Source organism: Tetranychus urticae, chromosome 1 (genome assembly GCF_039701765.1).
Source record: "Tetranychus urticae isolate SD_2017Ah chromosome 1, NJAU_TeUrti_SD_1.0, whole genome shotgun sequence".
NCBI lineage: Eukaryota > Metazoa > Arthropoda > Arachnida > Trombidiformes > Tetranychidae > Tetranychus > Tetranychus urticae.
This window is the reverse complement of record NC_142958.1, coordinates 12,697,501-12,725,238: the sequence shown is the minus strand read 5'-3', so window position 1 is coordinate 12,725,238 and position 27,738 is coordinate 12,697,501. Positions and strand designations below refer to the sequence as shown.

General features: G+C 33.5%; 4 protein-coding genes across 4 annotated transcripts in view; 1 reads left to right on the top strand and 3 right to left on the bottom strand.

Annotated features, from left to right (window-relative positions):
* Positions 1-3,026: 3,026 nt before the first annotated feature.
* faf (ubiquitin carboxyl-terminal hydrolase-like faf) lies at positions 3,027-14,634 on the bottom strand. Its single transcript, XM_015927767.3, has 15 exons — positions 14,338-14,634; positions 13,653-13,992; positions 13,347-13,459; positions 9,975-13,181; positions 9,765-9,882; positions 9,547-9,684; positions 9,053-9,462; positions 8,409-8,969; positions 8,054-8,315; positions 7,109-7,980; positions 6,864-7,037; positions 5,768-6,793; positions 5,450-5,685; positions 4,287-4,940; positions 3,027-4,070 (listed from the first exon to the last, which is right to left on the bottom strand). Exons 1-15 carry the CDS (start codon positions 14,505-14,507, stop codon positions 3,478-3,480), a joined length of 8,874 nt encoding a protein of 2,957 aa, XP_015783253.2. The 5' UTR covers positions 14,508-14,634; the 3' UTR covers positions 3,027-3,477.
* A 950-nt stretch (positions 14,635-15,584) lies between these two features.
* On the bottom strand, positions 15,585-18,429 carry Afg3l2 (AFG3 like matrix AAA peptidase subunit 2). The gene is made up of 5 exons (XM_015927768.3): positions 18,260-18,429; positions 18,032-18,167; positions 17,343-17,862; positions 15,842-17,258; positions 15,585-15,777 (listed from the first exon to the last, which is right to left on the bottom strand). Exons 1-5 carry the CDS (start codon positions 18,335-18,337, stop codon positions 15,616-15,618), a joined length of 2,313 nt encoding a protein of 770 aa, XP_015783254.2. The 5' UTR covers positions 18,338-18,429; the 3' UTR covers positions 15,585-15,615.
* Positions 18,430-19,159: 730 nt separating this feature from the next.
* On the bottom strand, positions 19,160-20,533 carry LOC107360936 (nucleolar pre-ribosomal-associated protein 1). Its single transcript, XM_015927659.2, has one exon. The coding sequence runs from the start codon at positions 20,409-20,411 to the stop codon at positions 19,248-19,250; it is 1,164 nt and encodes a 387-aa protein (XP_015783145.1). The 5' UTR covers positions 20,412-20,533; the 3' UTR covers positions 19,160-19,247.
* A 325-nt stretch (positions 20,534-20,858) lies between these two features.
* The window catches only part of LOC107361390 (hemicentin-2-like), a 74,483-nt gene continuing 67,603 nt past the window's right edge, over positions 20,859-27,738 (top strand). The window contains exons 1-2 of the mRNA XM_015928213.3: positions 20,859-21,490; positions 26,277-26,756. Coding sequence (XP_015783699.2) covers positions 21,082-21,490; positions 26,277-26,756 — 889 coding nt within the window. The 5' untranslated portion in view covers positions 20,859-21,081. The remainder of the gene's footprint in view (positions 21,491-26,276; positions 26,757-27,738) is intronic.

Here is a 27,738-nt window from a genome sequence, read left to right as displayed (position 1 = left end):
TTAAAGGAAAAGAATAAAGATTTTCATTTCTGGCTTGTTTGAGAGGAAGAAAGTAGTTATTAATGATATGAATGAAGTAGTGAAAAAGTAGCCATGAAAAGTTGACACTTGAAATCCAGAATAATAGATCATCGCTAATCCCATTTCAACTTTCCAGGCTTCAAGGTGAGGTGAAATCGGGTTAAATTGTTCAACACATTTTTCATATCCATTTTAACTGTTCAAGTTTCAGTGAAGAAAAAATGAAACCATTTCCTCTTCAAAATGTTCAGTTTCTCTTTTTGTGATTTTCTTTCTCTTTTCATTCCATGTTCATTATCTAGTTTCATGTGTGGGCAATAGATCAAGACAAAAGTAATTTAATCAACGCACAAAATCTTAAGTGTTTAGTCTCAAGATTTTACTGTTAACGATGCGTTTTACTGGTTCAATTAAAGATGCAGCAACGTGTATTAACGGAAGAGCCATTTTAGTCTTGATAATATTTAGTGTGGGAACGGATTAAAATGATCAAAATCGATACTATTCAAATGTTGATTTTGAGTTCAAATTTGACTTTTTCAGAATTCGACTGTGAATTTATCTGAAATTCTCGTCAAGCTGTTTCGATACATTTTTTATCCATTTACTTTTTGGGAATAATCGAATGCTAAAGATTACGTTTCACTAGATTAAACTGACAAGGTAAGTAACCCAGCTGGTACGGGCAGATCAAAATGAAAGTGGATTTAATGGAAAGCCCGTGTCAGAAAACCCTTAAAAACACTAATCTCGCAATGAGCAAATCGATCTGAAAAAAGTTACAGGGTCACAAATGTTTTGATCGCGGAGGTCAAAATGATTAATAAAATCGAATTTAAGAAGAATATTTATGTAAAATCAAATTATTTAGGTGTAAATGATAATGAGGAACCCAAATCTGGCTTCAGTTTTTCTCTAAAATTTTTAGTTTGCGAAAAAATCGAAAAAAACCATCAAAATGAACACCCGAAAACATTAAATTATTTTATGGTGCAAAATACATTTTGTTTACTTTTAAAAGAAGTTTTTTTTCAGATTTGAGTTTTTCGAGATATTTTTCGGGTGTTCATTTTGATGGTTTTTTTCGATTTTTTCGCAAACTAAAAATTTTAGGGTTTTCTGACACGGGCTTTCCATTAAATCCACTTTCATTTTGATCTGCCCGTACCAGCTGGGTTACTTCCCTTGTGAGTTTATTTGTACCCTTACTTCGTACATCAACATAAAGAACTATGGTTAATCATCAAAAGTTATATAAGCAAAATAAGTTTCATGGAAAAATCTGCTTCCATAATTGAATAAAAGGCGATCGAAGTTTCAACTTTGGACTTTATTTTCTCGAAAGCTGTCAATCTTAATAGCGCATATGGACTAAGTTTTTATGCTCCTACAAACCGATCAAGTCTCAACATTTAACTCGAAAGTCAAAGTGTTTGTTCAAAATCATTTAGAAAAATTGTTTAATATTATTATTCAGTTTCTACGATTCAAGTTGACTTACCGATTGACAATTTACTAGTTTACAATTACTGAGCAATTTGAGACAAACTTTCAATATATTTTCCAAAAACTTGGGCAATTACATGAGCAGATCTTTGAAATAGTCAGCACTTACACTGTAACAATGTAACCGCCAAGAGTTTATTAGCAATCTCTCAGCGAATAAATTTTTCAATTGAACTCTTAAATAACAATTGATGCAATGATAATATTCCTGACAGAATTTTGTTGACCAAAAATGTTGAATTGAATTTGGAATAATTTTGCCCTGAATGTCATGGTTTAAGCTGTTCAAGTTGAAGATGAATAAATAAAGCAAAGGTTAGGTTAAGGGCAAAAGGTTTCCAGCTGACATTGATGGAGGAAAGTTGAAAATTGAAGTGAAGGTAAAAGGGAAGAAAGAATGAGATTGAATTGAGTGAACGAAAAGGGATAAACTGAATAACTAACTGGGAGTGTCTGTAGGAGTGAAGAAAATATATATTTATATTTGTGAGGTAAATAATGTATTATATAAAAGATGGGAATCAAGAAGAAGAGTAGAGATGGAAAAGGAGAAAAGGTGAGTTTAAAGGGAAAAACAAGTGGTAATAAGGTGGGACTCGAGTAAATCAAATGAATAAACAAGAATATAAATGTTCATGTCATTGAATTGATAAATTGAGTTGATAGAAGGCTTTTTTTCTCACTCAATTTTCTTATAAACATCTAACATTTCCTTTATACTATTGAATGTTGTTTGACGAAAAAAAAGAGAAAGAAATAAGAGAAGTTATTGGCTAAATATAATGTTATTAGATTGTACGGAAAACTGTACAATCGAATTGCAATTCAATTTCGAGTTTACTTTTTCATGTTCAACTTATGCTTTTTCAATTGTTTTTTCATGTTTTTTCAGGTTCAATTTTTTCATCGGGTTAACTCTTTTGTTTCAACTAATACTGCCATTGGTTGGGTTAAGTGTAAACAAGTTTCCTGTTGACCTCTGAGTAAATCTCAATGGAATGAAATTCGAGTGTAAACGTTTGAGCGTTTGTCTCTTTCGCGACTTGAAATGACTTTAATAGGAAATGATTGAATAATGTTGAGACAATTTTTTCATCAAATATTACTTTTGATGGTCTGGTAATGATTGGAAACCTCTTTGGGTTTCTTTTGTTGTTGGCTAACAGCTAAATTGGTTCAACTTTTTTTGCCTCTTCTGTTTGCCTGTTTACAGTCAATAATTTGATGAAATTGAAGTAAACTTTTTTGTTCAATTGTTGAGTCTTTTTGTTGTTTGCTCTTGGATCATGTTTGAGGGTGAAATGATGAAAAAAAAATGCTGCTGAATGGATGAGCAAAAAATGATGTGGGTTAAAAAGATGAGGATTCGCTTCAGTGAATACTGATGAATGTTTTTTATCCTTCATCTTATTCATTTCTACCTCTGTCTTTGATAACCTTGATTCTCATGTTTTTTTGGTTTCTCTTTCTGTTTATCTTTGGATTGAATTGAGTTTACGTTTTTTGAACTTAAAATGTTTACTTGTAATTTAATTGTCTTTTTTTCCTGTGTATAAATTATTTCAACTTGAAAAATCAGCAATAAGGTGAGCTTTGGTGCTCTGGTTTTGTTTTTCTTCTGAAATTCCAGCATACCCTCATTCGGGAGTCAACCATCAAACTGTTCTGTATGACTAACGATGTTATTTTACTGTGATTCGGTCGTATTTTTGTTTTGTACCGATCAAGTATTTACATATCCATTTACAATGAATTTTAGTATTTATTTAGATCTGATTGTGATTTTGATAACGATTCTTGTGAGCAGTTTGATTGAAGTTTTTTTCTCATAAAAGTTCACATAAGAATACACATTAGTTTGGTTTTTGTTGCTGCAGTTGTTTTTTTACAATCTTTTCACTGTTGCTTGTAAAATGATCATTCGATTTGTATCATTCGTTTGAGTTTTATTTACTTTGATGTAGAGGCTCCCGTAGAAGATGATGAAGGTCTTATGGTTATGGTTGTAGTTGTGGATGATGATGAAGATGAAGATGAGGAGGATGCTGATGTTGATGAAGATGGAGTGGCTAGACAATCTGATGATGAAACGGTTGCTGTAGAAACAGGTACTCCTGGAGCGTTAAATTCAAATTCAGCTGTTGGTGGACTTTCGTTTTCTTCAGAAATCTCTTGTTCCTCGATCTCATCTTTCTCATCAGGAGGACAGATTTCATATGCTTTGGATAAGGTTAGCTTAGCTGAATTTGATCTTTCTAAATAATAGCCATTGCTCGTTTCATTCGACTGCGCTGGTGGTGACCAATTATAAGCATATTGATTAATTGAGGCATAAGGTCTCCTCTCAAGCTCTTCATTAAGCCAGTTTATAGCAGCAATCCATTTTTTCTTAAGATCAGGAGTATAATGTAACAATTTTGCAGCTATTGGACAATTGGAAAACAGGGAGACTAAGCATTTGATGCATTGATAGGCTCTTTTTTGGTAATGACTTTTATTCCGCTGGATTGTGTCAAACAAACCTTCCCTTTCATCTTGAAGACCTGAATAAATAAAAGAGAAAAATTATATTTAATTTTTCAAGTATAAATTGTTAGTAATCTCTTGACACCTTCGTTTCAATTTTACTTGAAGGAAAGCAACGCCTCGGAAAACGGTCAATGATCTAGCAATTAGAATTATCAGTCAACTAATGAATTATTTAACCGAAAGAAATTCATATTGCCAATTATTATTTTAATGTCAATCAATAAACTTACCACTTAGAGCATTATTAATCCTTGCTTCTTGCCAAGAATCTGAAATCATCAGCATGTGTAAAATTAAATCTAGATGAGGACGCAATTCATAAGCATAGGTATACTCTATCTGCCAGAGAAGTTCATTGAGAACATTGAAAGAGAAGGCAGGATTTTCCCAAGAACAGTAACGAAGTAGCTGTAAGGTATCCTCTGAAGAATTGACATCTTCAATTATCTTTTTTACATAGAATGTCCTCTTGTACAGATACTCATACACTTGAGATTGAATGGGCATCAGGTAGGCACCATCTTCCTCCATTCCAAAAGGATTGGGCAGTGGGCTTTTATCACTATGATAGGGAACGCATTTGGAAGAAACATCACAGCAACGAACAAGAAGACTGACTACTTGATATAATTTGGCAAAATCGGCATATTGATACTTAATAGGAGGGCCGGGACCTTCCTCAAGGGCGACTCTGATGAAGGTGGCCGGGACGTTTAACCGTAATAATTGAGCTCTTTCTTCGGGACCAATCAATGCATACTGATAAAATAAGTTAAAATATTGGGTTAAATGACGGCTATGTTCAGAAACTTCTTTGTTCAATAAAGATAAAACACATTGGAGAAGACAATCAGAAAGACCAGTTCCAGCATCGACTATAGAATCTAGAAGAGAGGGAAAAATCACATTAGTAAATTGAAGACCAGGAAAACGTAAGATTTGTAATAAACTGCGAACACGTTAACATTGTAAGATAAAAAGCACCAATACACAATTTAATTGTAATATTGGCAACGCATTATCTTGGATAATCTCGCATGTGGCTAGCGAAGCTATCGAGCATGGAAAGGAATAACTTCCGAAACACATGCAAAGTAGCACTTCCGTTAACGTGTCCCATGGTTGAAGACTTTTACCACTAGATGACTCACAGAAATCAAGACATTAAGTAGAGAGAAACAGTAGAAATGAACAATTAATAAAATTAGTTGATCACCTCTCTTTAAGTACTAAAATTAGGCAAACAACGTGAGTAAATCACGTGAAACAACTCTGTGAACCGCCATCTATTGGCACAATTATTCTATTCTGACATCTTACAGATTCAAACACAAAACAAATGAATCAAGATTCAAAATGTTACAATTTAAATAAAAATGGATTGTAAACTTACTTTCAGGGTAAGTAAAAATGGAAACTTGACATTCATTGTCGCACAATGCGAAATGAGCTAAAAATATAATTATCTTGGCGAAAGCACTTCGAACATCATTATTTGGACAGTCAAGAAGATATTCACAGAAACGATAGTGATTAGAAAAGAGAACATTATGTGCAAACCAAGCTCGTACACTGGGACTGGCCCTTAAATGATGATTTAACAATTCAGCCCAATCGACAGCAGAGCCTCTGTAAGTAGATGATAAAAAATTACAATTAAAATACAATTCATTAGCTAAATTAGAGATAAAATGAAAAAAGGTTAACGCACCTTAAATTTTTCTTCGCATGAAAACAAGTCATAAATAAAAATCTTGAAGCAAGCTGAGTACAGATCATTGCTATATCTTCGGCTTCTATTTTTACAATGCTGCTTTGTACATCGGCCGAATCAGAATCGCCCGAGTAAGGTTCATTACGTTGACATTGGAAGATAACGATTTGACCATTACCATCCAACAATTTTTTCATAAATTGAAAATATTCTGGACTAAATTGAATTTTTATGTGCATAAACTTAATATTTTGTCTTTGGACACTTCTTTCAATTGCTGTAGGCATTTTGATTTTATTTTGATAAGATCCATTATCAATTACCAATTCACTTAATCTTAAAGCCATCTCACTACCCTGAGTATCCATCCGACGATAGAACAAGATATAAGCATTCCACCAACGTTTCTGACGACGACAGGACATTCTTTTCAACATGTGATCAAAAACTTCACCCATGTAATCACCACCAAAACATTGGACTTTCATTTCTTCGTCATCATCCAATTTACATTCACTAACATCACCATCATCAAACTTGTACCATTTTCGAGACCCATCAATATTTTTATGAAGTATATAGGAATAATAGTGACCACCACTGGCTTGTCCACTGTGAACCACAATACCACAGAGCTCATATCGAGTACATGAAGATGTTCCAGGAGAACTGGCATCTTCAAGATCTTCTTCAATTATTTCACCCTCAATCTTGGCTAAACCATTCACAGTGTAAGGTTCCATGTCCAAAACCCGAGGAAATTCAAAGTAATCATTAAATTTGATGGCACAAGAACGTTCAAAATCATAATCGAATCGCTTCAGTTGAATAGCTAAAACAGTAGGCAATTTTTTGATGCACAATCTTTTGACTGTTTCCACCTTTCGGTTACACTTCTCACAATGATAAGCATTAGCACCTTCCAGCAAATCTCCTTTAACATATTGTTCCAAAGAATCCAATAAATTACTATGATTCCTTATGTCAATATTCAATGTTGTAAAAGGTTCTTCACGTGAATATCTGCGTTTTTGAATAAAAAACAAACACAAACATTAGAAAATGAATTTCAAAATAAGAATCAATTACATACCTATGCGGACATTCTTTACAAATTTTTTGATCAGCAAAAGATCCTCCAAGAATTTTTGTCATAACTGGTGAATAACCTAATGACTTAAGAGCTTCATCGATAGAATCAACTAGACTGTTAAAAAATTCAAGCGCGTCATGCTGTTCACGTAAGTTGACTGGTTCACCCCAAAGCCTACAGAATTAAAGACATTCATTAGAATTTTTGTTTAGTTTTTAATAGAAGGACCAATAAACGATACTTACTTGAAATGCCTCCAAAAACCACGAGGTACATAATACTGCAATTTGCTTAGTGCTAAGTGCCCAAAAATGGCTTGGGTATATTTAAAAACTCCTAGATTGTAATCTCGACGTGATTCATCCACTGAACGCTTTGAATCATCTTCAGCAGAAGAGAAACACAATGTACTAATCATGTCAATTCTATCTTCGGAGAAGTCTTCATTTAAATCGTTGGCTGCTCCTTCGACACTTAATATTCCATCCCGCACTTCTGGAATCATATAGAGCTGTTGAAAGACTGAATTCATATAACAAGTGGCTCCAGCATTTTTCAAGCCTACAAAACCCCGATAAGGTCTAGGTCCGATAGGAGGTTGATATTCCCATTCAGTTAAATGTTGTTCATGATCTGAATAGTACATCTCAATGAGACTATCGGCTAGATATTTTAAATTTGGTAAGGAATCAGTGCCCAAAGCTACGAGACAGTCATAAGCAGCATTGAGAGTGGCTGATGTTGTGCATATTGGGTTAACTTCTTCAATGTTGAGATTGTTATCGGAAGTTGAGGAACTTGATGAGGGGGGAACAGTTGTGGTGTCATTAGTTTTGGATGAATCGGATGATTGGTGGGGTTGTTGAGAAGAGTGAGAGGCCCTTTGTAACATGACCATGGCTCTAGATGCAGTGAAAACATATTCATCAACAAGTACACGAATTAAGTCTTTGTTTTTCGACCGTTGACTTGAATTAGTTGTCTCTTCGGAAACTTGGATCAAATTATTGACTTCATGTTTTGAAGTTGATTTGAGTAAATAAATCAACTCTCGAGTTATACCAAGATGACCTTCCAGTAAAGATTCTTCGATGACACCGTTTCTAACGAGATTTTGCTGTTTATAGAAGAGAAAAGACATAAATTAATTTTTAAAAGAGTTGAAATTAGAAATTCTATTTTAAACTTACCCTAACATTGCTTAAAAGCTCAATTTCACTTTCGAGGAACTGTTGTGCTTGAGGAAGAGGACACCTCATGCTTCGCGCATTATTTAACAATTTACAAAATAAATGGAAAAACTCTTCAGAAGTATTATAATGGCTATCAACTGGTACAGTTGTACCAAGATGGTGGTGAAGTAAGTTAATGAAATTGATCATAACCTCGCTGTTAAGTGCACATTTGGTAGCAATCAAAGCAAACTGTTCATTTGCAGTCAATCTTATGGATCTACAATGAAAAATGATAAAGTAAAATGGTTAATTAGAAAACGATTAAATAATGAATTTGAGAAATGTGATGAAAATTAGTGTGAAATGTTACCTCTCATGGCATATTAAAAGAACATCAATCACAAATCGATGCCAAGTATTGTCTCTAATCAAATGATCCAAAGTCCATGGTGAAACCATAAACATTAGAGTCAGAATATTCAATCCAAGTTTACAGACTGAATAAACAGGGGAATCTGGACGATATAAATTTCCATTAACAACAAGTCGATGAAGCATTTCTATATCTTCATGTAGAGCACTTTCTTCACCCGTACTAGTAGCCCAACATAGCATCATGAGAGATCTAACTGAACCAAGATTAGGTAAACTTGAGATCACACGAGACCTGAATATTTCATCATCATTTTCAACCAATTTTTGAGCTGTTTGCATGGCTATCTCACGAACCATACCGGCACTCAGGGGATGGGGAATTATTTCAAGGGCTGAACGAAGAGTCGTCAGCCAATCATCAACATTTTTCATAGGAGCAATAGTGGACAGTGACGATGATAACCAAGATGTAGATGAAGATGAACTTAATACCAAATAATGGCCCAAACATGTTAGTACCATTCCACTAATTCTTAACACAGTAGAATAAACTAAGCTGTAATGATACAGATCGATGAAAGAAGGAGTTAAAGATAGTTAATGGAAAAATAACAAAAATAAATGGAAAATTTTGCTTACATTTTAGCATAATCAACAGCAGTGGATACAAAATTGTTCCGAGTCAACAATTCAACAACTCTAAAGCCACAACCACTCTTCATAAAATCATAATGAAATTTTCGTGCCTCTTCAGAGAGTGGGTTTCTTGAAGGCATAAGTAAAGCGTAAATAACGCCCAGACTATAAAGAATTCGTGTTGGCGAAGATCCGTAAAATAATTCGTCAAATTTTGCGCCATAATCAGTATCATTTACATTTTCTGCACATTTTTTACAAAGTGTTTTGAGGTTTTCGACTATTGTCACGTCAGGAGGTATAATAGTCAATATCAAAGGAGCAGTATCACAGAGCGCTGCATGTCGCAGCGACATCCCAAGATCCAGTAATTGGAAGAAAAAATTAACATATTTATGTTCTTTAGATAATATCTAAACAATAAAAAAAAAAGATGAGTAAATTGTTAGACAATTGCAAGTTTAGAAATAGATCGAAGAATCAAGAATAAATCTTACCACTCCTGGTAATGAGTTTTCTGCCTCGATGCTTGGACCCTCAAAATTGTTACCCGGAGAACCGGAAGAACTATCAGAAGAGGAATCAGGGGATGTTGGAGCATTCATGGAAGCTTGGTAAAGCTTGGCATTAAGAACCTATTGCAGAAATAAAAGAGTTATTAAATTAGTTTGCATAAATCTTTTTGCTCTTGTCAGTTTTTGGCCAAAATACTAACCACTTCATCACGATCAGGTAATTCAGTAATTAGTTTATCTTCTCGATTAGAATCATTTTCCGTAACATCATCACAGACGAACAAATCGACTCTCATGTTCATATTGTTAGCTTTGATACTGGAATAATAAAAATTAAAGTTAAAAGAGTTTCAATAATGATATTTCAAACTATCATATTTCAATTATATTTACAAAGATGGAAAACTTACGTAGATAAAATTTGTTTTTTTATTGTTGAAATGTATTCATTGCGATGAGTCCAAATCTGAATGTCATCAATATGTCTAGCTTGATTAGGAAAGCGAACTGTCAATGAAACTTGTTCTCCACGTACTGCTTTAACTAACGGAAGTATTGTACGTTCATCACCAAAATCTGTATCACACTGATGAACATATTCATAAAGTAATCTTAAAATACGTGACATTCGAGAAAGTTCATAGTCCACTCTTAGCGTAGCTTCGGCTGATGCATCCTTTCGCAGAATGGAAACAGTATCGTATGCTGCTTGAAGTCTATCCATACATGAACTGATTAAATCATGATGAATGTTGACTTGATGCTGCTCTAAACTAGGGCCAAGATTAGTATAAGTTTCTCTAAGCAAAGCAATTCCGAGATTGGCAACTTCTTCACTACAATTCAACACTATTCTCCATAAATAGTCGAGGCCAATTAATTCCAAATCTTCAGTTAAACAGCAATTTTTCTTAGCAATGAATCTACCTTCCTTGAGATTGACGGCTTTGAAAAACCGATTGAAACATTCGATTCCACTTTCTGTTATTAAGATGGGATCTAATTGGAGAATATTGTTTTCAAAGAAATCACGATTCATCTCTGGATCCAAATCTTGTTCCTCTGACATTAACATTGAAAACCAACGGAAACATGCTTCACGATCTTCTGGAAAAATAGCGTTTTCTGCTAAACATTGCCAGACTTGTTTTGCTTGAGGTGCACATAACCAAACTCGACCATCCTTAAGCAAGAATCTCAAAAAATTGAGTCTTTCGATGACTTCTTGAATATGAGAATAACGTTTACCTTCTAACACCGTCTGAGCATTTATGTCGTTACATTCCTCTTCTACTAGTTGTCTAGCTTTCTTCATGTATTTAGATAAATTTTCCGATACTAAAACTACTAAGGAATGTTGACTGTGTAATCTGTTGATTACATCATGACGATAAACTACTCCTCCATGAGTTTCAACAGCTGAAGATGCCTCTTGGCGATATTTTTTGGTATTAGCTAAAAGAAAGGGTCCATATGAGGGAATAGAGGATGAGTCACATCGACGGAAAAAATCATCTATTGTGTATTGTTTGATTTCATCGGTCAATTTGAAAGGACGCTTATTGAGGTGTAAAGCGGTTACATCAACTGATTGGCTGTTAGTTGTAGATGTAGACGTCAATGATGGCGTCGATGCTGGTACCGGTGCCAGTGCCGGAGCAGAAGCAGGGACAAGAACTGGAACAGGAGTAGGAATAGGAGCAAGGACTGGAGCAGGAGCCTGAACTGGAGCCGGGGCCTGAGTCGGTGTCACTGTCACTGTCGCGGTCACCGTTGGCGTTGAAGTTAATGCCGTTGATGGTATTGGTGCCGAACTCAATGTAGATGCTGATGTTGACGTTGATACAGTAACAGGTGCTGATGTTGATGTAAATGCTGTAGTAGATGCGGTTGAAGATGTAGTTGTAGTTGACTCGTCAAAAGTAACTTCAGATAACATGGAAATTTTAGAAGACTCGATTAAATGATCTAGTGAATCTAATAAATAATTCTTACGACTTGCGATATTTTTAGGAGCTTCAGAAGACTCAGTTGTAGTAGTTCCTTCGGAAGAGATTTTCTTTTTACGATAATGATGTCGTGGTGCTGATACTGTAGCTGCTGTAGTTGAGGTTATGGTTGTTGTTGTTGATGATGAAGATAACGATAATAAAGCTGTGACTGGTGTTGAGACTGTGGTACCACATCCGGTAGATTGATGAGTAGGTTTATCGGCAGGAGCCCATATAAGGTTTGACTGAGTATCTGATGCTGAAAAGTTAGATGGGGCTTCAGGTAAGAGACAGCAAATTTCTCTTATCAACTTTAGAGCAGGCAAAACCCAATCACTATCTTCTTTCTTTAATTCTTCAACACATTTATCTAACCATTCAGTTTTTTGTGAATCTCGATCCTGACAACAGCTATAATCTAATATTTTTACATGAGCAGCCAAGGCTTGATCCATTATATCAGTTGGAATATCTTCACTGTGCGCTAAATTCCAGAATAGGTTCAACACTTTATTTGCCATTACACCATCTTTATCGTCTTCAGCTAAGCGCCGAATCAACTCAAGTAGCTTCTCCCGTTGTTTTTTATTGGCTTTTGTCCAGCTACTTCGGAAACATTCAAACAAATGGTCTAACTGTTCAGGAGTAAAGTCCCAAGCCAATTTGGCCAATAGATCGTGCATATTTTTCACTATAGCCTCGTGTTTACCAGACTGAGCGGCCCAAAGGTCATCTAAATCTTGTAAAGTCAAGGCTTTCTCTTTTATCACAAATCTTATTATTTTTTCTAGTTTTTCAACGTATTGAGGTTGATGAAGACTATCCTTAAGAACAATTTGTAACACCCTGTTCTCTCGAATCCATTGAGCCATCCGAGATGCAGTTAACCAATCTTCCTCGTCAACGAGATTGAGCTGACCCTCAGTTGAACTAGAAGCATCACAAACAGCTGACGTTGTTGTCGCTGCAGGGTATGGAGCCATATCGGTTGGCAGAATATCGCAGGTAGTATTCTCACTTATCTCATTCGGCCCAGCCTCAGGCTTATTGCCTAGGCGGATAAACGAATTAGTGGCAACACTAGCTATCACTTTGTTCACTTCATTGAGAGCATTCATTTTACCATTAAACGAAGAAATTTGAAGCAATCGCAGAATTATCTTTAAACGAAATATCTCTAATTCACGGATCCTTTCCTCTTGATTTGGAACTCGAGATGCGAGATTTTTTAAACTTTTTATAATGCCAGAAAGTACATCGTTTTTACCTTCATTTTTTGATTCCTTCTTCAATTCCTCATCACTAAGACTTTCCAAAAAGATAGGCACGCTTTCAATGATTGATAGAAAATAAGTTTTCACAGTCTCAACAGTGAGAAGCTCATAACACTGGCCAAATGGTTTGAGCAAGGCAGCAATCAATGGCACAGTCAATGGTGGCCCTTTTTCGAACCTTTCAAGCAACTTTTGAAATCCATCAAGGCGACCAAATTGATTAATCAGATCAACTAACCATCCTCTAGGACAACGTGAATCAGGAGATTGGGCATAGACTTTTTCTTCTCCATGAAAGAGAGGTTGATTAGAAGACAGACTTTCCAGTCTATTCATGTTAAACATATGAAACCTAAAAGAAAAATTGAAAGAGAAAGTATACGTGAGATTTGAAATTCAGATTGATAAAATATTTAAACATGAGAATCGGGTGAAGAAATGCAAATATAAAATAGACAAATGCCAAATACTAGATTATCCACTGTCAAGATAATGCTAGACTAAAGTGTTTACTCACTTGTTGTTTGGGTTGAAGACCATGGCTAAGAGGTCTAAAAGGGGCAAACAATCATCCCCAAGTTTTAGTGCGATTAATTCCAGAAGGCGTTCACAATTATGGAAAATACATTTCTGAAAGTCAACAATGAGTAAAAAATAGTTCGAGATTAAAAAATTAAAGAGATAAAGATAGCAAGATAACAAATGAGTTGAAAGAAAGCAGAAATGAAAGAAGGAAAAAAAGCATGTTTTGAATATCAGGTGCTCAAAAGAAGCTAAATTATGTGTCAAGATGAAGGTAACAATGTAACAGATGACGACTTACATGGATTCCAAACTTCCACCCGGTGACTGCTTCATCAGTTAAAATACGAGTAAATGATATGGTTAAACCCTCTCGAATAAACCTTTGGCATGGTTCACACTTTGTATCCAAGCCTTGAGCAGCCAAATCGATTGAGGCTCGTAGAAGTATCTCTAGATGACCCTCTGGTAAAACAGGAATTATCCACCGAGGCAAACTGATCATTTGCTCTAGCCGGTCAAGATCAGCAATAGGGAATAATGAGATTCTTGATTCATCTGAAATGTTCTCTGATTCACTAACATATCTCCTAAATCGTCTTTTAGTCTTGAAGACGTTATTGCATTCCTCCATTGATGCACTGTAAAAGAGATGCCAATAAGTCAAGATTAAAGGTTACAATGGAAAAGAAACAAAGAAAACAAAGGACAACATTTAGAAGAAGAAAAATGTCATAGAATAGACACGAAATAAGATCAGAAAATATCAACAAAAAAAAATAATAAAAAATGAGAAGGCAGGAGAGAGTAAAAGAGAAAGAGAGAAAGAAAGGAAAAAAGATATGGTAAGATTGGTAATTAGAAATGCAAACAATCAAGATGAAACTGAAAAATGATATTTGACAAAATGGGTGAAAATTTTTTCCTCATTTTCCAATCCTACTAATTAGTAAGTTGAGGTTAATAACAAATAAATAGATGTTTACCCATTTTCTTGTTTAGGAGGTTTCCTAAATGGTGAAGAGCTACTACATCTTTGAGGCAGAATTTTAGTTGCTTCACTATTTTCAACATCTTCGGTTTCTCCTTCCTCTGTTTCACCTTCTTCAGTCTCTCCATCAGGTCCATATTCAACTAAACCGTCTTTTGGAATCATTTTTTACTTTAATCAAATCAAAATAAAGGATAAATTACATTTAGAATTATTAAAACAATAATACAAGTATAATAGATAATTTTACACAGATCAGATTGAAAAGAAAGGAGGGGAAAAACGCATACAGAGAAAGAGCAAAAACTAGGATTCACTAAAACCATAGTAACCGGTATGGTTTGACCACTAGATGGCAGTAAACGAGCTAACAATTTTACCGAGTTATTAATCGTAATTTAATTGAAAAACATTGAATCAATCAAATTATCCGAGTAGATATCATTTAGCTTTATTTAATGACCTTTATCACGATAATCAGTATCACAATTGTTATCAATTGCTTTCAAATGGATGTGTTAACATCGTCTTGGAATCGATGAGAGATTTTCTTTGGAAATGAGCGTTTTTACAGATGAAATTAATAATGTCATCAATGTCAACAATCTAACATTAAATAATTGCTAAGAGGATTTGTAGGGTTACTAATTGACACAGGTTTGGAAGCTGAGGTAATGCAACACTTTCAATTAAAGCATTAAGGCATGCAAATTAGACTAATCCGTACATAATTATCAGACAGAATAATCAACTTTTACGCATCTTTAAATCACTCAAAATCAACATTTATTACGTGCGTTTAAAAACATCTCTATTTAATTCAATTTTAATCCAATGATTATAAACAGAGATCATAGACTTGAAGGTTCTTCCAAACAAAGCTAATGGTGTTAGAGATTAGTGAGATATATATCGATAAGAAAACAAAGAAAATATAACATTGAGAGGACACAAAATTGATGTGAAAAGAAAAATTTTAACCAAGCATCAGGGATTGGGAATTTGGCTGGATTAAGATAATGAAGTTTTGCTGTTATTTTTTCCTATATTCGCGTATTGCACTTTTAATATCTAAGCCCAGAAAATTCAAGGCGAAAAATTGAGTTTTATTTTCCAATTCTCCGTTTTTCCGTTTTTCGTTGTTGACAAATAAATATTATTTTGGGATTTTCTAATATGATGCTTTTTCCTATTTTGCTTGCGAAGAGGTTAATTTCCATGGAATAAAAAAATACAATAAAATGATTGAAAAACTACTTTTAATATAATCAAATTACATCTTTAATCCTTCAGGTAAAGTTGTATCTTCTTCAAATGAACCTGTTCCCTCCACAAACTCTTCATAAGTGCTCTTCTCTTTGAATGGACGTTTACCTAAGATTTCGATCATATCATCTCGATTCAGAACTTCTCTCTCTAATAACCTCAGGGCAACCTAAATGTAAAGAAAAAATTATGTTAAAAAATGGACATTTCAAATTGATAATATCTATACGAACCTTTTCAACCTCTGCCTTCTTTTCGGTTAAAATTTTAACTGTCCTATCATATGCTTTTTGGACGAGAGATCTTGCTTCGCTATCGATAATCTGAGCGGTTGCTTCACTGTAGGGTTTGTCCACCACAATTTCTCCGGGTTGAGGCATTTCAAAAGACAGATTTCCCACTTTCGTATTCATACCAAATTGAACAATCTGAGCGTATGCGTTTTGTGTAACTTTTTGAAGATCATCTTGAGCTCCTGTAGTTATTTTACCGAAAAATATTTGCTCAGCAGCTCGTCCACCTAAAGTCATGCACATTCGGTCAAAAAGCTGTTCTGTTGTGTAAAGGTACTGTTCTCGAGGGAGGTTCATGGCATATCCTAAACCTTTACCACGAGGTATAATAGAGACTTTAAGTAATGGATCAGCATGTTCAAGGAACCAACCAACAACTGCATGACCAGCTTCATGATAGGCAACTGTTTTCTTTTCTTCTGGTTGAAGAACTTTGGTTTTCTTTTCCATTCCAGCAACAACTCTTTCAATTGCTGCTTCAAAATGCTTCAAAACAATCGATGGATTAAGATCTCTGGCAGCGATAAGAGCAGCTTCATTGCATACATTAGCAATATCTGCACCGGTAAAACCTGGCGTTAAAGCAGCCATTTTACGTGCTACATCATTTTTATCTAAATCAGTTTTCAATGGTTTAAGATGTACTTTGAATATTGATGCTCTACCCTTGATGTCTGGCGCTGAAACATAAATTTGACGATCAAACCTTCCTGGTCGAAGTAAAGCTTTATCTAAGATATCACTACGATTGGTTGCAGCTAAAACGACTACGTTAGTTGTTGTATTGAAACCATCCATCTCTACTAACAACTGATTTAGTGTATTTTCCTGTTCACTGTGTCCACCAACATTTCTACCTCCACGCTTTCTTCCGACAGCATCGATCTCGTCTATGAATAATATACATGGAGCATTTTTACGAGCCATAACAAACATATCTCTGACACGAGAAGGACCAACTCCAACAAACATTTCCAAAAATTCAGAACCGTTGACTGAAATGAAAGGTACATTCGCTTCACCGGCTGTTGCTTTCGCTAACAATGTTTTACCAGTACCAGGAGGTCCAGTTAACAGTGCACCTTTAGGTATTTTGGCTCCCAACTCGGTATATTGTTGAGGATTTCGGAGGAAATTTACAAACTCCATAATTTCTATCTTAGCTTCTTCACAGCCAGCAACATCTCTGAATTTGACTCCGATATCGGTTGGGTTAATGAGTTTTGCCGTAGATTCACCCATTCCGAAGATACCTCCACGGCCCATTCTTCCTCCCATCATGTTACGAGATTTGGAAAAAAAGTAATACATGCTTCCAAGTATCACTAATGTAGGTAAAAATCCTAGAAAATCTCGTCTACAGAAAGGATATAGAAAAAAAACAATAAAAGTATATGAGTTAATAGTTTTGAGGTCTTGCATCATTATTAATTCAACTTACACTTCCATTTCATTTTTATATACAACTGGAACATAGTTTGAGGGTTCGATACTCATCTCTGCTTGAATATTCTCTAAGTTTCTTTCAAATGCATCGACGCTACCAATGCTGAACCAGAGAACACTCGTTGAATCTACAGCGGATGCATCCGAGAAAAACTTGACACGGACCCATTTTTTGTTTACCACTTCTAATTTTTCGACTGTTCCTCTAGCCAAATGGTTATTAACAAAATCTTTCCATGAAATTTCTTTGTATCTGAATTCATTCAAAACTAACAGACCAAGAACAGCTGCTGCACCGTAAGCAACAAAAGGTAAAGCTTTGTTCGACCCTGTTCCTTTATTTCCTCCACCACTTCCAAAATTGTACTCCCATTTCCAATTGTACTTATTGTTTGGTGTTGATGATTTTGAACGAGATGCAGGTTCGAATATAGATTCTTTAGGTTCAGTTCGCTTTGCTGTTTGAGCTTCTTCAGCAGCTTCTTTGGTTTTGCCATCAGATGACTTCTTTTTATCTTAAATTCAAAGATACAAGACACCGAGAATAAATAAGAAAAACGAAATTTATGAAAACAAAATGGATTCAGAAAATTGAATAAATTACTTAGAAATAAAATAAAAATATATTAATCCAAATCCAAAATTAAATATAAACATAAACAATACATTAAATGATCAACTTACTTGATTTACCGAAATACTTCTCAAACCCTTCTGGTGTTTTATTACAATATGACCTCAATTGGGCAATTAGCCTGCTTAATTGTGAAGGTGATTTTGAATGAAGTGTATGATAATGTGAGAGTAAATTGTTTAAAATCTAGAATAAGATTAATTTACAAAAATGGGACAGCATGAGAAAGAGAGTTACAGTTAGAAATTGATTTCATCATGAATTTCTGATCAATTTACCTGACAGCGTCTCTGATTGAGTGGTAATAAATTCCTGATTAGTAAACGCTCATAACAATTAACACCAAGATAAGCCATAATTCAATTTAAATTACACTCAGTAAACTTCAATAATAATAGACAGTCCACCAGTATATTAAGGTATTGCACTTGATGTTTACCAAGACGAAATAAAAATGATGCAAACCGGGATCATGAGGGACTGTATAATAAGTTCTAAAAAGATTCAAGTCATGTAAGATTCACCCTGAAAGGTGCAATAATTTTTTATCTAACTAATCATAAATCTAGAAAAGTAAATTGTTCTAAATATGTTTATAATGAGCATTAAAGGTCAGAGAAGAGTGACATACTGTCAAAAGACAATGACTCCAAGGAACATGTCATTCCAAACCTATGCGAATAAGTCGCTTTCCGTCGAAATTTCATTATCAGAAAACAGTCAGAATTATGTCAAGGTTCTTTCAGTGCATTTGTATATTCTAAGCAAGTCATTAGTTTAAATATCCATAAACAGAGCAAAAGATACACATGATTCGAGTCAAGCTTTATTTTCATGGTTAATAGAATCCGTGACCAATCAATACATTAAGAGATATTATTTGCGTTTATTAAGACCGGACTGATGGATTTAGCTGGCGATTTATTTAGCAATTCGACAAGTTCTCAAAGTTTCTGGGTGAGGAACTTCAACGGTAAGTAGCTCGTTGTAATACCGATTCAAGAACACTGAAGCTGATTTTGTTTTGCTTTTTCATCAGCTCTTTGGAATCTATTTTTTTATGCATCCATGTTGCTCATTTTATTCCTCGTTTTCATCATTTCTCTTTTGGTGGTACTTTATATCAGAATTATGAATAGATGGATAGAAGAGATTGAAAAGGCTCAGGCCATAGAGAGTAAGCTCAAGAATTTTGACAATATGAAGTCAAGTTTTATTGAATTTCTCTTTTCTCTCATACCAGGCATCAGAGTACAATCAAAAACATTAGGAAGTAACACTGGAACTCTCTGAAAATTTAACCCAAACTTTTAACATTTTTAACTGCTGTTTATAACAATTTTTAGGAAGATCGGTGTTTCTGCACGACTTCTGTAAAATTTTCACCAAATCTTTGAGTTCATCCTGTTCTGATGGATCCTTTGAATCAAGCGAAGCAACTATATTGGTCAACCAAACTGTCAAGCCATATTCTATTAAGAACACTTTAGCAACTTTTGGCAAGCGAATGCAGCTTTTGATAAATTTTAGGATACAAATTTTATCGTTGAGATCACACCAATTGCTGGAGTAGATTGATAGGATGTAACGGCAAAGATCATTAGTCTTACAGATTTCAAAGTCTTCATCACTTTTTATGCATCTAGATAATAAATTTAGCACTAATTTTTGACACTTTTTCCATTCCAGATCTTTTGTTGTTAATAAATTTTTAAATAATAAAGTAATCTGATAGGAGTCCAGCTTTGGTTTGGCAGTAACAAAATCTTTGATTGCATAAAACAGCGAGTCTTTTGGTGTGTCAACAATTTCAATTATTTCAATTAGCAGAGAGTTGAGAAGAAATGGTACTTGTTGATTAGTTGAATTTAACGAAGATCTATAACAGTCAATAAAGTGAACCCAAAAGTAAATAGCAGAAGATGATTTAGATCCTTCCAAATGGTAAAAAAATCTTTCAAGAACCAAATAACCCAGGTTTCTCATAGAAGCATTTTCACTAGATGTTGTCATTAAAGCAATTGATAAGCCATTTAATTTAATAATCTGGTTGCTGTTAATCGCATTTTCAGGTCCCAATAAATGATAGAGAGTAAAAAGGATAAACCTTGGATCATATAAATCAGGTCGATCTTCATATTCAACGGATGGATCAAGAGGTAAATCAACGGGAAATTCCTTCAATGTTTTCATCATTTTGCCCTTTCTGTATTGACCCAAAACATGAGAAGATTTAGGCATTTTAAACAGCGTGAATCGAGTATCAGCAATAGTCGAATAATATAATGGTGCAGATTCACCCCAAATGAACGGATTGAATTTGAGCAAAGAAGCAGACGCATCCAAAGAAAACAACTCTTGTAAAATTTCCACATCTTTAGTCGATAAAGTAGCTCCATAAGCCGAAATCAAGCTATTAAAACGATTCATGATGAAAGAAGGAGTAAAACACTGTAAAACAAAAATAATAAAGTCAACAAATAAGCAAAATAACGAATCAAATCAACAAGAAAACGTGAAAAGCATGTTTTCCAAATAAACAAACACAATCATTAGTTTCTATAGTAACTCTTGACCGGTTATAAAACAGCGCCAAAACAAGTTCCAATTCAAACTGATTAACAAATGAGAAATGAATTTTTCTGATAAAATTGATTAAACAATCACAAATCAACTTCTCGGGTCGTTCCTTAAATTAATAATTTCACTAATTACATAAATAATTGTGGAATAAATTGTAAATTGAATTGAATGAATGAGATGGCGACACTGAATCGTATTGAATATAATGTTGAATGATATTGCGCTGTTTAATGTAAAAGTAAATGTTGAACATTTGAAGAACCGGCTTAGTCTTGGAAACATTTAGTTATCATTTAGTTATCGATATCGCGACCAACAATGATGATCAACATTTTCTAGTGTAAAATGTGTGTTAATTCAGACTCGACGTTGAACGTCGTTTCTTGATACTCTTTTCAGGATTATAATCATCATCATCTGTAAACTCATCATTAAACTCATCTTTAGATTGATCGATAATTTTCATCTTTAACAATTTCCATTTCAATTTACATCCAAACAACAACAACAATTAGAAATGAATTTATCATCTTTAATCAATTTACTTTTCCTTTTATCTTGTTTAATTATATTAACTGAATCTCGTGTCCATGAAATAGCCACTTTTGGTGACGGTTTAGCCTCATTACCTTGTGAAGTTGATTTTAAAAATTGTGGTGAAATTTACTTCATAACTTGGTCGAAAAATGTTTCAAATGAATGGCAAAGAGTCTATTCATATTCACAAGGCTATCAAAAAGCATTGGGCCATTTTAGTGGTCAACCAAATAGAATATCAATGGACGATTCCAACATGACAACCACTGGAATTGCCTATTTGAGGATTAAAAATTTAGCTTTAAGTGATGAAGGAACCTACAAGTGTGATGTTACTTATGTCCATGGGAATTGTCCATCTTTAACTTACTCCAAGTTGTTCACATTAGGTAATTATCAATTAAATTGTCCCGAAAATCAGTTCAACTGGAGTTCAAGTGTTGACCAATTTACCCTGAACATGTAAACAAGAAGTGAAAACCATTTTTAAAATAAAAATGTTGAAAATGCTTTACAACCCCAAGTCAACAAGTGTAAACCTTTTCTGGTTTCTCCTGGTAACTCAATTGGTCTCGTGAGATGTACAATTAAATGGTTATCCAAAGGCAATTAGAGCATAATTTATAAATTGATTCAACTTTTGTCGATTCATTGAAACAAAAGAAGTGGATATTTCATGGTGAACCCATTTTCAGTTTCAATTTGACAACATTTGCTAAAGACAGCAAAAAAAGACTTTATTTTTATTCCATTTAATGAAATTCATATTTTGTTTAAACTTCATTCCTAATTCCTAACTTTTTCATTCTCATAATAATCCGATTAAAAGTAAAGAATTGATATCTTTGAAGGAAAAGATTATTTTTATCTCATTTTTGAACATTTCATGGCAATAATAACCTATTATTTGTGCATTATTTTCCTCATGTGGAATTAAATATTCCCAAATAATGGCAATTATTTTCACAAGTCAAAATTAACCAACAAATCGAAGGGAATTTAAACAAATGCATTTAAACCAAAATCTTGATTAAACATTAATTTAACTCATACCTTTACCAAGCAAATTCAAGTGAAAACAATAACTCATGAAGAATTGAAATATTTCATTTTCTCAATCAACTTCAAAGACTATTTTCAGATCATTCAACATTTCACTTTCGAGTTTGAAGTCACTAAAATCTGGTTATTTTCATTGTTATTGTCAAATCCTTTTCTTTGATTCCAATCCATTCAATCGTTTCAATTTATGATTTGAATCACTCAAAATTGTGATCATTTCATCGATTGAGATTTGACTGAAATGAAGATCAAGAATCAAGTCAAACTCTTTTGGCTGAAATAATTGAATTTCTGGTTGATTAGAAGAGAAATTGAAAAATATGTTTCGGTGTGTTGAAGTGTAAATGCGTAAAATTAGCATGAAGATGAAGCATAAGATGATGCTGATGATGCTTCTGATGAGACTAAGATGATAATGATTTAAGTGTAAATCTAGTAGACAATAAGTTATCACAATTACAACTGGCAAGTTGCCATCAAATAATTCGCATCAGTTTCTTGGTTTATTACCCAAACCATTTTTAATAAAAAGTCAACATCTTTAACCACACAGAAAAAAATGAGTTCAACAATTTTTTTCCCTTTCGTCTAACATCGTAATTTGAATAATTCAACATTTTCCGCTTCTTTTCTCACCACTTAAACTCGTTCATTTAGTTCATTATTTCATATGATTATTGAGTGTGAGTTGAGTTAATTAAAATTATTTAAACAGAAAAAAAAGTTTGACTTTTTTTCTTGTTCTTCTTTCAAGTTGAAGCAAATTACAATGCATCTTCAATAGATGAGAGATTTACTTGATCTGTCTTGTTTAACCATAAGAAGAGACCAGAAAAGGAGGAGATGATGAGGATGATGAGGATGGGGATGACAATGATGAATAAGAAAAGAAGGAAAGAAAAGGAAAAAGAAGATGATTCTTATGTAAAAGATCTTTGCCTTTGCATGTATTACATGCAATGAATAGTAAAACAAGAAGTAATCTTTTCTTTCCTTGCCTCAATTGAATCTTGTAAAATTACAAAAACTTGGCTCAAGTCAGTTTAAAGTGAAAACTTTGCAATTTTCAATCTTTTTTTCTTCTCTTAACCAAACGCTCTTCACTCTCGTCATCATCATCATCTATTGACAGAGACAACAAAAGTGATCCTTTGTGTCATTTTCATGTTTTCCGTTGTTCTCGATCTTCTTATCTTCCTAACTTAACCTAATATATTCTGCCTTTCAACTTATATTTAACTTACAACAACAACATTTTACTTGTCTAATATGCTCATTAACAATTGAGAAGATAGTTTTACCTTTCGAATGTTGATAACAGCAATTAACTTAAATCCAGCTAAACCATAAAACCTTTAAACCTTTAAGATCGCTCTTCATCTTTAAACCACAAACCAAGGAAAACTGTGTTTTAAAGATTCAACAAAAAGAAATGAAATTTCATTATTTTTTGCATTCAATTTAAATTATCGAACAACAATGAAAAGGATTTTTATGCTAACCACTGATGATTTTTTTCATGTTAACCAGAGTTGAATTGTTTAAGGTGCTAGTCGTCGATGAAGCAAACAGTGAGTTCAGTTTTAAACCACAAAAGGTTCAGTTTTAAAGCCTCAAAAATTGAAATTCATTATTGTTCGTCATTTGATGAAATTTCAATCTTTTGACCAAACAGTGATGCAAAATGAGTCGATGAGTTTTGTGAAACTTCGAGTCTCTTAACTTGGAAATGTGTTTTAATTTTCACATGGCTTTACGAAGTTGAATAAAAAACAAAACTTGTTTAAACTGTCAAAACAGTAGAGTGTTGAAAAGGTACAAAATGAAGTTAAAGTTAGTAATAAAAAAACTGTCACTCAATTTACTGATCAAACTGTCAGAATCAGAGAAAATCTAAATATCGGAATGCATGTGAAACTCAGGGAAAAGATTGTTTACAATTGAATGTTCAAAAATGGATAAACTTATTGAATCTTTCCTTTTGTTGGTGTATTTATAAGCAAAGCACATGTTGAATGCAAAATTTATCATTTGTTGATTTATTTTGGTTATTAGTGTGTAAATAACTAAAAGAAAAATGATAATGAATACAAATTAAGGTGAAAAGATGAAAATTACATGTAAAAAGAATTATCAACATTGTTTCATTTCTTTGTTACAAACATTGATTATCATGTTATAATTGAAAGTTATTGCAATTACAATTCGAGACACGTTTACATCATATTAGTTGATTGTTTTCAATAAGAATTAATCACAAAATTGTTTCTATTGCAACCCTTTCAGTCTCTTTTTAACCAGCATTTTCATCTAATTTCACCAAAATGATTGCAATGAAAGCAGAAACAACTAATAAGAACAAATGGAAAACGCTAATATTTTCATGAGACTGTTTATCTCACGATGATGATTCTGCATTGTAATTGAGTACAAATGATATTTACTTGCACCTTTTACCTAAAGTGATGGCCGAGATAAAGAGTTGAGAAAAGAAGCAAACTTTGAGATCAACTTACGAGTTTATTGCGTCAAAAGATCATCTTAGATATTGCCTTATGATGTCCAAATGACTTCGGTAACATTTCAACCCAGGCAGTGCTCAAAGAGTATTCTGCTTTCAGTCCTTTTAGTGATAAGTTGAGAATCGAGAATCTAAAATGACAAGTTAAGATGATCCTAAGTATAAGTTGAGAAGAAGATGTTTTCTGATGTTAACCACAAGGTTACAGTTTATTGTTAAACAATAGACTGATTGGCAGTTGACAGTTGTTTGTTGTTGTTTGACTACAATATACAAACACAATTATCTAATGATTATCCTTTTGTCTGTCACTTTTACTCCTCGAGTCTAACACAAAAAGCTAAGGCGATTGCGGTAAACTTTGATTCACTATAAAGTGGTATTCAAAGGAGCATTGACATCTAGTAAATTATTTTCATGTTTCCAGTTTTATTCAAACATGCGATGATTACTCAAGTTATTCACTTACTTTACATTTGACTCAATATCACACGAAATAAACATATTGAAACTGTCTGATGAATTGGAGAACCATTGTCTAGAAATCTCAAGACATTCAAAGTTATTTGACCTCTAAGTAACCTTTGAAGGTTATCATGAGAGAAAAATTTTTGACACTATTAGTTGCTTCGTCAAATCAAAAAGATTTAGTGACAAGAGCGTCATTCACACATTTTCTCGTCATAAGAGACGATCTTGTTTAGTTCCTAAAAGTGCTTTTAATATCAAACAACATTCGATGAGAGAAATCGCATTCTCAGAAAATGACCTCCGAATGTCATTCTGAGGCTAATGAACCGCTTATCTTGAGATAACTCACATAATGCAAACTAAATAATATTAGATATAATCAATTATGAAATTCCAATATTGATCAAGATTGATATTTTTGTAAATTTTCTTTGGTCAATCTACAAAATGGACACTTTATTGTTAAATAACAGGTCATTTCGATCAATAAATTGGAAAATATGGAAACTATTAAACAAATTTTTCGGTTTGGAGTCAAATGTTTGAAACATTTCATTTGTGAAAAGGAAGTCGATAAATCGACAATGATCAATCAGATCAACTCTTTGAATAACCATTTTTAAACATTTGGCTTACATTGTTTGACTTTTTCAATGTTATTGAAAGCAACAAAAATTGCATTTCAACCCAAACTCTATTGATCAAAATTTTGCTTATTTAAATGACTAAAACTGATTTGACCCAAAAAGCATAAAAATCAATGATCTTGAATAAACTTGATTAAAATAAAGTTTTTCATTTTTCATTGAAAGAGACAAATTGATATTATCAAATTGACATTTACTTAATCAACTTACCTATCGATTTTGCTTTTAAAAATGTTCTTATGTTTTCTCGATTAATACAATTGCAATCTTTAGTCAACTGAATAAATTCAACTATCAAATCAATTTAAAAGCTCATCAAATTTGGTTGGTGAAATGTTAACATTTACTTTTCCCTCATGATAAATGGTAAATGAAACTCTTGAAACTTTCATTGAACTGTTTTTTGTCTCTCTTCTCACAACCTTTTAATCTTGATTAATTGTGATTAAAATGCTTCTTATAATCCATCAACAGTTAAACCTGGAAAACCTGTAATCCGAATTAATGGCGAACCTTTAGAATCAAAGTTATTGTTGAAAACTGATGAATCCAGTGATATATCAAGGATAGATGTAAAGTATAACCCTGACAAGGTTAAAGTAAATAGCAATGTAAATAGTGGCAAAAGTGTAAATAAAAACATCAACGAAAGTGATAATGATAGTGATTGGGAATCAACAGTTTACCAAGTGGGTCCGTTCACCGAAAGTTCAACCCTAACCTTGGAATGTTCAACAACCGGAGGTCGACCCATTCCCGAGATAAAATGGTTCAATGGGACGCGTCCATTGCGATCAAAGGTTAACCTGATTAACCGCGAAACTGGACCAAGTGTAACCTCAACCATTCGATTGGTAGTTACTCGAAGTGATGTTGGCGTTAAATTTGGCTGTTCAGTTTGGAACAATGCAACCAAAATTCCATTAACCAAATGGATTTCCCTTGAAATTCATGGTAAGCCAAATGCATGAAAGCCTAAACAAAACAGAAAAGAAGAAGAAGAAGAAAAAGTAGAAAAGTTTTTCCAACATTTTTTTAATGCACACAAATTAATCACTTTAAATAGTATCCAGATGAGTGTGAAAAGCCATCCATTCATCCCATCTCAACCCTCGCCAGTCAACCTTATCTCAAGGCTTCTCCCTCCCGCTTCACTCCCTGCCAGTCAAGAAATGCGTTGAGACAACAGCAACAGCCACACACATCTTGCACCGTCAAACACACACAAAGCCTTCATTTTCCTTCTGTTATCCAATTTTACCTAATCGATCCCATTGATGGTATCAAACTTTATACCAGAAAATGTTTCACTTTTAATAACAATAATAAAAAGTTGACCAGTTTGCTACACTTTTGGCTTGATTGAGTCTATGATTGACAGTGACAATCCACAGTTGTTTGAATATTCACAATAAACTCGAAACCTTTTCTTCCTTCGACTTTTCCATTTCTCCTTTTCCTCTTCCCATCTTCATCATCGCCGTAATTTTTATCATTATTATCACCAGGTTTGTGTTATCATTGGATAATACAGAAATCACTTTGATATTTCAACCTTTTCCTTTATGTTAACATTTGCTATGCGTGAGTTTACTTAGCTTACATTGTCCATTCAACTATTCATTTTGTCATTGTTTGTGTTGCTCATTATGATGAGAAGAAAAAAGTAAAAAGAAGAACAAAGTTAACAGTTTAAAATTCGTGCCTGACAAGGTTTTAGCTTTGAAATTACATTCTAAATGATATTATTGGAATGAATAAAAATATTAATATCAACAACTAGCAATTGGCTCAATCAAATGAATCAACATTTTACTTGTAATACACTTTTAGCTTTTTTTGTGTGTTACTTCAAGTTCAACTTTTTTTATAATCTTTATAATCATCTTTCTGCATTTTTTTGTGTTTCTTTTCAAACAACACTAATGATTAACTT

What these genes read in the sequence shown, in the direction of transcription:
- faf (XM_015927767.3), bottom strand. Translation starts at nt 14,507, where the DNA reads ATGATTCCAAAAGACGGTTTAGTTGAATATGGACCTGATGGAGAGACT. An exon ending in GGTTTTTGGAGGCATTTCAA is followed by an intron (nt 7,038 to 7,108) that starts GTAAGTATCGTT and finishes TTAATTCTGTAG; the next exon opens with GCTTTGGGGTGAACCAGTCA. An exon ending in CATTTTTACTTACCCTGAAA is followed by an intron (nt 4,941 to 5,449) that starts GTAAGTTTACAA and finishes CCTCTCTTCTAG; the next exon opens with ATTCTATAGTCGATGCTGGA.
- Afg3l2 (XM_015927768.3), bottom strand. Translation starts at nt 18,337, where the DNA reads ATGGCTTATCTTGGTGTTAATTGTTATGAGCGTTTACTAATCAGGAAT. An exon ending in TCAATCAGAGACGCTGTCAG is followed by an intron (nt 18,168 to 18,259) that starts GTAAATTGATCA and finishes ATCTTATTCTAG; the next exon opens with ATTTTAAACAATTTACTCTC. An exon ending in GAAGTATTTCGGTAAATCAA is followed by an intron (nt 17,863 to 18,031) that starts GTAAGTTGATCA and finishes TTTGAATTTAAG; the next exon opens with ATAAAAAGAAGTCATCTGAT.
- LOC107360936 (XM_015927659.2), bottom strand. Translation starts at nt 20,411, where the DNA reads ATGAATCGTTTTAATAGCTTGATTTCGGCTTATGGAGCTACTTTATCG.